This window comes from Poecilia formosa, unplaced genomic scaffold (genome assembly GCF_000485575.1).
Source record: "Poecilia formosa unplaced genomic scaffold, Poecilia_formosa-5.1.2 Scaffold428, whole genome shotgun sequence".
NCBI classification, from domain to species: Eukaryota; Metazoa; Chordata; class Actinopteri; order Cyprinodontiformes; family Poeciliidae; genus Poecilia; species Poecilia formosa.
The window spans coordinates 28279-39787 of NW_006800367.1; the positions used below are offsets into that span (position 1 = coordinate 28279).

The 11509-nt window shown below is 45.5% G+C and overlaps 1 protein-coding gene across 1 annotated transcript; it reads left to right on the forward strand.

Annotated features, from left to right (window-relative positions):
• The first annotated feature begins 2902 nt into the window (after positions 1-2902).
• On the forward strand, positions 2903-8387 carry LOC107833689 (uncharacterized). The gene has a single exon (XM_016663547.1). It carries the CDS (start codon positions 2921-2923, stop codon positions 5720-5722), a length of 2802 nt encoding a protein of 933 aa, XP_016519033.1. The 5' UTR covers positions 2903-2920; the 3' UTR covers positions 5723-8387.
• The last annotated feature ends 3122 nt before the right edge of the window (positions 8388-11509 follow it).

Genomic DNA, 11509 nt, shown 5'->3' on the forward strand with positions numbered 1-11509 from the left:
CCCTCACTCCCCCATCTGATACACCACGATGGCCCAATAGTCAATGGGAAATCACGGTAGATGAGTGGGTTGGTTCCCCAGAACAGAGAGTTACTGAACCACAGCGGTGGAAGAGCTTATCAGAAGAGGACTTCAGAGATTATTCTGTGTCTTCACACCCCAGACAGTTAATGCAGACCTCCTCACTCTACCGCTCAGAGCTGGAGCTGCTAAGAAGACAGAGAGCTGAATTGGAGCAGTCTAAAGAAGCGGTGCGTGCTGAGATGGCTGAACTCAGAGAATTAAAGGAAGAAATGAAGAGAAGGATGGGACCTCCCAAGAAGAGCACAGCCACTGTCCAGCAGAGGTTTGGAGTCCCACCACCAGCATATGCACCACCACCACCTCCAACACAGCTGGTCAACGATGAGGAGGAGGAGGACTGGCCTGATCCTCCACCATGGCCTGAAACAAGAGAAGAAGCTGAGCCTTCTCCACCATCCCAGCCAGTTCTGACTATGTTGGAGAAGCTGATGAGTGATTTACAGCTCATAAAGAATCAGAGTCAGAGTATGATGTATCAAAGTAAACCTCCCTTTGCATCACATCATACAGCGTATGTTAGTAACAGTAAGGTGGAGGTGCAACAAGAGAAGATGAGGCACAGCGATACCAGATATCAACCGCCATCTCACTCTTCTCATGTCGGAGGAGTAGGAAGACCACAGTTCCGTGGACCCACCACTACACAAGAGGAGATGCTGACAGATGTTCATGGGTCACCAAGGGCAGAATGCTTGGAGTCAACAACGGGTTTGCATCCTCCTTCGACCTTACCAGTTCTCACTGAACAAACCTATCGAGGTCCTAGGCCAAGCATTCCCTACTTTGCCAGACGAGACCCCAGCGACTTTGCTCGGCTAAGGATTGCCTTGACTAATTTGTTACCTCCTGATGGGACAGAGCTGTTCAAGTACCAAATCCTGGTGGATCACCTTAAACTTGAGGAAGCCAAGCTCATTGCAGATTCTTATTTGAACTCCGCCACACCATACTCGGACACTATGGAGGCTCTGAATGAGAAGTTTGGCCAGCCACATCAGATGGCATTGAATAGGATTGCCAGTGTAATGGATGCTCCAGATGTCCGCCGAGGTGACTCTACAGCATTTGACAAGTTTGCTCTCCAAGTCCAGTCTCTGGTCGGGTTGCTCAGAACGTTGGGCCCAGATGGTGATGCTGAGCTAAAATGTGGATCACATGTAGCCCGCCTGCTGAGTAAATTGCCTGCAGATCAGCGTGCAGACTTCCGACGAGCTATGTTCCGCCATCCCAACACCGTCTACACTTTGGTAGATTTTGCTGAATGGCTCCAGTACGAAACGTGGTGTCATAATTCTGATAGTCATGATTCTGGATCAGGAACTAAAGACAAAGCAATTCATCAGAAGAAGAGGGTCACCACTATACTGCACGGATCCAAGGACGGTTCAGTTCCCAATTATGCAGGGAAGAAGGGCACCAAAGCAGAACGTTATTGCCCCTACTGTGGAAGTATGCACCATTATCTCAGCCAGTGTTCTGACGTTCAGAAGTTGTCGAGGGACCAACTGTCCCAGTGGATAAAGGACCACGACAGATGTTGGCGTTGTGCAAGATCTCATCATGCAGCTCAGTGCGATCTCCGGAAGCCTTGTAATCTATGTCAAGGGAAACATCTTCAGGTGCTCCATGATGTAAACACTAGAGCCAACAAAGAAACAACTAAGGAGGAAAGTTGTCTCATCAGTACCACCACTGACATGCTTTACCTTGACAGGCCACTGGAGGTCAGCAGAGTCTTGCTAAAAGTAGTCCAAGTCACTTTGCATCACAAGAACCACAGCCTCAAGACCTATGCTCTGCTCGATGATGGTTCTGAACGCACAATGCTCCTGCCCTCTGCTGCCCACAAGCTTGGCCTCCAGGGCAATCCAGAGACTTTGAATCTGAGAACTATAAGGCAGGATATCCAGACATTGAGAGGTGCGTCAGTTTCCTTCCATATATCCCCTTCCTTCAGCAGTCGCAGCCGTTTCGCTGTGAATGGAGCCTTTACTGCTGATCGTCTGGTCCTAGCAGAACAGTCCTACCCAATTGACAGACTCCGGAAGCAGTTCAAGCACCTGTCTGATCTGCCTCTGCATTCCTTTAAGAATGCACAGCCTCTGATCCTCATCGGTACGGACAACCCTCACCTCATCACCCCCATCGAACCAGTCCGGTTGGGTCCACCGGGTGCACCTGCTGCGGTCAGAACCAGACTCGGATGGGCTCTTCAAGGACCCATGAGAATAGCAAACAGTGGTCTCCAACACCCACAGTGCTTGTTCACATCAGTTTCTCACTCTAACACGGAGCTGCTGAGGAATGTGGAGAAACTCTGGCAGTCTGATGTTCTTCCCTACCGGAGCGAGAAGACAGTAACTCGTTCCAAACTGGACCAAGAGGCTGTGGACCTGTTGGAGAAGAAGACGGTGCGCGTGTGTGTGGATGGGGTTCTCCGTTACGCTACACCACTGCTACGAAAGAAAACCATGCCTGCCCTCAAGGCCTCTCCTGATTCGGTGATGTCAAACCTGCGGAACAATGAGAGGAGATTAAGTAAGAACCCAACAATGGCTAATATATATCAGGAGGAGATTCAGAAACTGGTCCAGGCCGGTACTGTGGCAAAACTTGATCCCCAAGAAACCACAGCTGATGGAGAGTCATGGTTCATCCCTCATCATATGGTGAGCCATAATAACAAGAACCGGCTTGTGTTCAACTGTTCCCACCAGTACCAAGGTCTCAACCTCAATGACTTCCTACTACCTGGACCTACCCTCGGGGCATCACTTTTGGAGTGCTGCTACGGTTCCGGGAACATGCCATCGCCATAAGCAGTGATATAAAGGGGATGTTTCACCAAGTTCGCCTCCTATCAGAAGATAGACCCCTCCTGAGGTTCTTGTGGCGGGACCAGGTCAAAGACCGACCACCAGACATCTACGAATGGCAGGTGCTTCCCTTTGGCACCACTTGTAGCCCCTGCTATGCTACATATGCCCTCAAGCGTCACATCACCGACCACAGTAAAGATGGAGAGGATGTGCGGTTTTCTGTTGAGCGGTGTTTTTACGTCGACAACTGGTTGCAAAGTTTGCCATCTGCAGAGGAAGCAAGAGCCTTAGTGGATAAATTAAGAGCATTGCTCCTTTCAGCAGGGTTCGACCTTCGTCAATGGGCAAGTAATGCGACGGAGGTGATCAGTCACCTACCGAGTGAAGCCCGTTCCCCCACTACAGAGCTCTGGCTGACACAGGACAAGTCCGATCCCTTTGAAAACACACTTGGACTCAGTTGGAACATTCACAAAGATGTCATAGGCTACAAACACAGACCCCTCAACTATGGACCTTTGACCATGAGGAACATCTACAAAGTTCTTGCTTCCCAGTATGATCCCCTGGGTTACATCCTGCCCTACATGACCCGTGCCAAGGTGCTGGTTCGTCAACTATGGGAGAAGCATCGGGACTGGGATGACCCACTGCTTCCCTTAGATCTACAGCAACTGTGGGAGCAATGGGAAGATGAACTCAAGCTACTGCCACAAGTCACCTTACCCAGACACTATACTCCTGCAGTCGACGATGCTTCAGTCACCAACAGGCAAATACACATCTTCTGTGATGCGTCGGAGCAAGTTTATGGGTCAGTTGCATACCTCAGGACTGAGGATAGCCAGGGTCAAATCCACCTATCCTTCCTCCTAGCCCGCTCACGAGTAGCCCCCAGGCGACAACTGTCTATACCTCGGTTGGAGCTTTCTGCAGCCTTAACAGGAGCTCAGCTAGCTAAGCTGTTAAGTGCAGAGCTCACCCTGAGGCTCGACACTACCACCTTGTGGACAGATTCCACCACTGTGTTGAGATGGATACTATCGGACTCATGTCGCTACAAAGTATTTGTGGGCACCCGCGTGGCTGAGATTCAAGACCTAACAGATTTACAGTCTTGGCGTTATGTGGATTCAGCCAGCAATCCAGCTGACGACATCACCCGGGGTAAGACCCTACAGGAGTTGTCTGAGCTGACCAGATGGAACCAAGGACCATCTTTCCTACTTCAGGCCTCAGACTACTGGCCTACTAATCCAGCAATCCCACTCGAAGAGGAATCCTCAGAACTACGGAAATCCGTATTTTGTGGTGTAACTTCGACCACCACATTCTCAAGCCCAGAATCTGAGACCTACAAAGACTGGCAGGAACTGCTTGAATCCACTGCACAGAACCTACAAGCTGCAGTCGGGAAGGATGTGAGTTTGAGTGCTGAAGACTATCGCAAAGCAGAGAGGCACATTATGGCTAAGATACAACATGATAGCTTTCCTGATGAGATCAGACTTCTTAAACTGGGGAAGCCGGTTGCCACCAACAGTAGGTTACGTGCCTTAGCACCCCAGTTGGATGAAGCAGGAGAAATCAGGGTGGGTGGTCGACTGAGACAGGCGAAGGATCTTGAATTAGGAGCAGTACATCCCATAGTTCTAGATCCAAACCATCCATTCACCAGACTTCTGATACAAGACTACGATCGACGTCTATGCCATCCTGGTCCTGAGCGACTGTTTGCTGACATTCGTCGAAACTTTTGGATACTGCGAGGCAGAGAAGCAGTTCGACGTCATCAGTCCAAGTGCCCAAATTGCAGACGTTGGAAGTCCAAGCCTACTATCCCTCAAATGGCTGACTTACCAGCTGCTCGTCTCCGCCTCTATAAGCCTGTTTTCTACTCTACAGGGACAGACTGTTTCGGACCATTCCATGTCAAAATCGGACGGCGTAACGAGAAAAGATGGGGCATCATATTTAAGTGTTTAACAACCAGGGCTGTCCACCTTGACATCCTCACCCATCTTGATGTTGACTCCTTCCTCATGGCCTTACGGAGATTCATAGCCCGTCGGGGTACACCTTCGGAAATTCTCTCAGATCAGGGGACCAATTTCCGTGGGGCGGAACGAGAGCTACAACAGGCCATAGCAAAGATGTCTCCGGACCTGCAGCAGTCCCTTGCCAAACAAAGGATTGTTTTCAAGTTCAACCCTCCTGGTGCCCCTCATTTTGGTGGAGTGTGGGAAAGAGAAATACGTTCTGTTAAAACTGCTTTGTATGCCACCGTCGGGGCCCAACCATTGCCAGAAGAGGTGCTTAGGACAGTCCTTGTTGAAGTGGAGGGAATCTTGAACTCAAAACCCTTAGGTTATGTATCCTCCAGTGTTGCAGACCCTGACCCTGTAACACCAAATCATCTGTTGATGGGGCGGCCGGATGGGTCGCTGCCCCAGGTTGCGTACCCTGCAACTGAACTTCCCAGCAAACGCCGCTGGCGGCATTCACAAGCTTTGGCAGACCATTTTTGGTCCAGATTTATTAGGGAATACCTTCCCAATCTACAAGTCAGGCAGAAATGGCAGACATCTCAAGCTGACCTAGTTCAGGATACGGTGGTCATGCTCATGGATCCTCAACTTCCCAGAGCACTCTGGCCAGTCGGACGAGTGACCAAGTTGCATCCAAGTGCTGACGGCCGCATCAGGTCTGCAGATGTTCGAGTGAAGGACCGAATCTACACCCGACCAGTGGCGAGGATGATTGTTCTTCCTGCAGTTCCTGAGGATTCCAACAACCACGGTTCATCATCAGAGACTTAAATTGTAACCTTTGTTTAGAAACAAATGTACTTTATACATTTGGGGGCGGCTGTTACAAAGGCTCGGGTGGAAATTGTTTGTGACCAGATTGGGCCAGGTGTTGGCTGGTTCGGCCTGGGTGGGGAAGGTGCGCCACCCAGTGGTGAGTTCTCTATAGCACTTTCAGCAGCTGTACAAAACCGTGTCTCTGAGAGTGGAGGCGTGCAGTTGGTGCCGACAGTTTTGGTTGGGGTAGATATGCGTTCCTGACTTGTTACCACATCTCCAACTCCAAGCCACCTTCTGCTGCACATCTGCTGTAACAACGCAATAAAGAGAGATTCGAACAAAGCCCATCTCCAGTTTGTTCTGATCAACACACAGTGGCAAGTGTAAATATCCTACCAGCTTCAACTTCAGAGTAGATCCTCACCTATAATTATGTTTGTATAATGTAAAGCACTGAGGCACAACACAACCGGTATATCGATGGGGTTATTAGGGCCATGCAAATAGCACGGGAATCAAGTGTTGGGTTGGCTAGATGGGTGCATCAAAAATCAGGACACTGGGGGATTCAGGGAACTCAGCAGTGGGCTAGAGACAGGGGAATAGATCTAAAAATAGATATCAAAACAGATATTCAACAATGCGAAGAAGAAAGGCATGTTGAATGGATATATCATATCCCCTATTATCCACAGGTTGCTGGGCTGATTGAGAGAATGAATGGGCTGTTGAAAGAGTCACTTCGGAAAATGAGTGACCGATGTATTTGACTAATTGGAAGCCAAATTTAGCACAGGCGGTGGCCCAATTGAACAATAGGCCAATCGCACCTGGGGTGACACCATTAAACCAAATGATCACTGTGTATAATACTCCGGATAAAGAACCAATCAAAATGTGGAAAATTGATGAAAAAGCGGAGCTTCCTGTTAGAGCTAAACCAGGCTCAGCCGGTCTGGATTTAAGAACATTAGAAACAGTAACACTATTACCTGATAAAATTCAGGTAATGAAAACTGGCTTGGGGTTACAGTGCCCCAAAGGAATGTATGGGCATATTCTACCACTATCTGGACTGTCCTTAAAAGGGTTGACCATTCAGGCTGGAGTTATTGACAGTGATTATCAGAGAGAACTGGGTGTGGTGTGCCGCCACCAAGGCGAAAGCCCCTTAATATTGCAAAAAGGAGACAGGATCGCACAACTATTAGTAAAACCGTGCGACACGTCTGCCGTCTTAGAAATCCCTCCACCCACTAAGGTGAAAGTAAAGGGGGACGGTGATTTTGGCTCTACAGATAAACCTGGAGCAAAAGTTTGGGTGAGAAGAGAAAATGGTCCACCAAGAGCTGCTGAAATCATTGTACAAGGCAATGATGCGTCTGTGTCAGTGTTATATTCAGGAGAAGAAAAGTGGGTGAATGTGCCAGTTTCAAAATGTTATTTGAGAGAAAACTAATTCTTCTTTTGTTTTTTGTTATAGTATATTAATTGTCATTTCAGTTACATGTTTCCGTGGTACCTGTTATTCGGATCAAGCCCGAGCCATGGACAACGTCCACAACCATGGAAAGCGCCAAAAGGGGTGTGTCGGCTGTGGGGGCATCGTGTACCGTGTCCTCGCTGCCATGGTGCTGCTGGTGATGCCTTGCTCTACCCTCGAGACACCGGGGGACAGCATGATTAGAGTCACAACTTCGGTTGTTCTGGAGAAGCAGCACCCAAAGTCACCCATGGCAATTGTCACCAAGGAATGTTCACTCATAATTGAGTCCTATGTATCGCTGTGCCAATATTATTCGTCGACAGATAAACAATGTCAGGGGGCTACGGGCACCTCCATAACTGTTTTTGTAGGAAATAAAACAATATGGATAGGAAATGCGACAGCGATCCAAAACAGAACTGGGTATGAGCAAGCGTTTTTTGCTCTACCAAACACCACTATAGCCACACCCACTCAAATTGCCCCTGTAATACACACATGTCAGAACATGGCACAGGCAAGTCTCACCACTTATGTACATTGGAAGGTGATTTTCCCCTCTCTTCCATCATGTGTCTCTACGCGGGTTAGACGCGCATGGTATGACACTATGTTAGGAGGACTGGAACATTATTGGGGGTATCTAATACAGTGGACAATGAGGTCACCCGTAAAATGCTCTCCAATAACGGACGACATGCAGTCAGAGCGGTACATCAGATGGGTGTCTGGATACCTTCTGCTGTAATGACACAAGAGGAAACAGCTAAAATCTTCAAGCAGCAATTAATCTGGGACTTACAAATGTGGAATGCCACGTCTGAAATGTTGAAGAACGTCTCTCAAGCTCTGAACTGGACTGTATGTAACATGCGGATGATACATGTTAATCTACAGAATGAATCATTCAAAAGAGTGGTTACTACTAATAATTTTGGTGAGTGGATAAGGTTGTGGAACATCACCGAAGATTATTGGGTATATTTAGAACCAGACAAGACTAAATGTGACAAAACAATGTGTGAGGGTCGTTGGATCCAATACTATGTAACACAGATGACAACTGTATGCCAATATTATATATTGCCCGTTATAACCACTTCGGGATATTGGTTTTTACACATGACTGGTGAGTGGTTTGAGCCACAGACAAACCTCACCTATGACTTGCAAAAATGTAATAAAGCTCACCAAGGGGTGGTATGTATGTTACAACAAGGACATTTGAACCCATGCTTAAACAAGGATGAGGTGTTGTGTGATTGGACTCATAAAAAACCTAGGGACATGCTATGGCAGATAAACCCACATACACTGTGCATAGCTACAATAAAGAGTCATCCTCAATTACCTACTGTACCATTTTCTGGGTGTTTGAAAAATGTGTATATTTGGCATTGGAATAACCAGACATATCGTTTGACCAATTTCACTAGTGCTTCTTTACGGACGTGCAATGGCAAGTCCTGGAAGTACCGTGGCAGGTCTCTCTGGATCGATTTAAGCGCGCGTTGAATGGAACCACAGTCTTGCAGAAAATGATCCAGTCACATATGTCTAATGTTTCCAGTCTCAAAATATTCACATTTATAACCTCAGGAGAGGTGAAGCATGCGGCAAAAATTATTGAGCAATCTTCTGCATATCATTGGTGGGACATTTTTAATGGAATGTCAGTAACTGCCAAAACGTACTTCATACCCCCCATCCTTGCTTTGGCAATATGTCTGGTGCTTTTGACAACATGTAACCTTTGTACTTGTTTGTATGTATTGTGTGTTAAAAAGACCCTAATTAATAGATTTTATAATGTAGCCCTAGAATGAAAATTATTCGAGACGGTTGGTATGGCACTGACGTAGCGACACTAATAGTGGACGCTTCTGAGCTTAGAGATGTGTTTGAAATAGACTATTGGGTAGGTCACCATCGATTTATAACTTTGGGGTCTGTGGAAAGTGGTAGAGTGGAATTTTTAAATAGGGTAGTAAATTTATGGGATCAATATACAAGCTCCCAGTGGTCTATGAATAATGGACTGTATGGAGTTGAGGAGCCTTGGGGACAGTATTTCCAAAATTAATTATCAAAGACCATGGGGTGGAATGGTATAGAAATATTATATTTGTTCTTTGATAATGTCTTATGTACTCTTTATGTAACCTTCATAATCCGTGTTCATGCTTTGAGTTCGTGATAGGTATTGTTGTACACGACTTGGGAGCGTGGACAGTGGCCGGTTGACACGTAGCTGATCATGCTCTAAGTTCGTGCTAGATATTTTTGGACGCATGGATAATAGAATGGTTATTCTGTGTTTCATGGTCTGCTCGCCCTGAGTTCGATAGTGAGGGTCATGTCGTACCTTGACCATGAGAGGTCATTCGAACAATGGCGGGAATAGGTGGTTAGACATGAAGCAGGAAGTGGCTGCACTATACCTGGAGAATCTGCCTGGGAGAGAGGAAATGGCCATTCCTCGCTCTCATGCACTTAGAGGGTATAATAGACGGGGAGTTCTCGGTCTTGGCAGAGTCTGCCGTGGGTCGCGTACGGACGCCCGGCCACGTGATTGCTACTCTGCCTGGATCTCTCTCCAGTCCATGTGTCAAGGTAAGAGGGAAAGATATATTAGAGGACAATATATACAGCATCACGTATCAGTGTGTGAATGATTGCTTTGCTGTGCAGCATTGCTTTGCTGTAATCTGTGGGGAATAAAAGACACATTTATTCTAGCAGACCAGAGTGTTGACTCATTCTTGTTGTCGATCACCTCTGATCCTGTCTAAAATTTCACAAAACAAATAGACATCCAAACTTGACTATTTCTGAGTTATTATCATGGAGCAATAATTCATCTGACAGTTTTGATTGTGTCTCTTTTGTGTTGGTTGCCTGAATGCTTTAAAGGGCTGTTTTCATGTGCAGTTCTGTCATAACCTTACACAAACAGACATGAAAATGCAGTGAATAAATTAATATTCAATTGATTTTTTGCACCAAATAGTTAATAATAAGCATGTTTTCACTGAGACTCTTTAAATGTGTGTATATTTTTAAATTGACATTTGTGACTGTATACAAAATAGACCAGCAACTATTCCAGTAAGCATATTGCAAGGGAATACAAAACTTATTATGAGGAATGCAAAAGTGTTGTGAGGGAACGCAAAAGAAAATTTTCCCCCTATCTCCTGGGGTGCTCTGTACTTTAAAGATTCCTTGAATGATTTGAGTACCTTAATTATTAAAATTCCTCGAGGAAATGTTATCTTTACAGAATTGCATTATTAAAAATATAAACAAGGCCACAATGCAACCTTTTAGTGGACTGTAATCTATAAAAGAAGAGCTGCCTGTTTGCTACACTTGCATTGGAGATGAAGATGGTCCATTCAGGAAAGCAGAGCTGCATCAAACTTTAATGTGGAACTGCAGAAAAAAGAAAAAAAAACAAAAGCAATAATTTAATCGTTAATGCATGTCACCATGAGAAAAGCCTCCTGAGTTTTGCTTAAAAAATTTTTTTTAATTAAAATCACACAGAAGTGAAAAAATTATTTTCAAAACAAACTTATTTGTGCATGTCAGAAATCTTTTCTGGCTATTCTAAGTTTTTGTTTGTGACGCAATTTTGCTTGTGATTCTCACATGACATCGTGGGCAGGGCCCAAAATCACAACAAAAGATTTTTGATGTGTGCAAATAAAAGTTTGTTTGGCAAATAACTTTGTAAGTTCACGAGACAAAAATTTGTTATTTAATTTTTAAAGTTTTTTTAAACAAAACTTTTTGTTTAAAATAAAAGAAATCATTACAATTCCAAAAGTTTTGATTACAATTTTATTTTACTTAAATGAGGTTAGTTTTCTTTTCATTGAATAATTGGGGGGAAAAAATTAACTTCATACTCTGCGAACCAGACCCTAAACTTACTTAAAGTCTGGATTTAGTTTTTTCCCTTTCATTAATGAGACACTTTTATTACATACATTATATCTATCATGGTAATTCAGGGTGAGTTATTTTTAATTCTAAATGAATCTCCTTGTTGGACTTTCATTTAAGTGCTATTCTCCTTCAAGATACATTTACCTAACGCTAGAATAAATGCAATGTACGTTATGCGGCAGTGTTGTGTTCAAGACCACCTAACCCGAGACCAAGACAAGACCAAGACCAGAGTGTATCAAGACCGAGACAAGACCAAGACTTTTGGGGTCCGAGACCAAGTCAAGACCAAGACCGAGGGGAGTCGAGACCGAGTCAAGACCAAGACCAGCGGCCCGCACTACATGACACAATAAAAT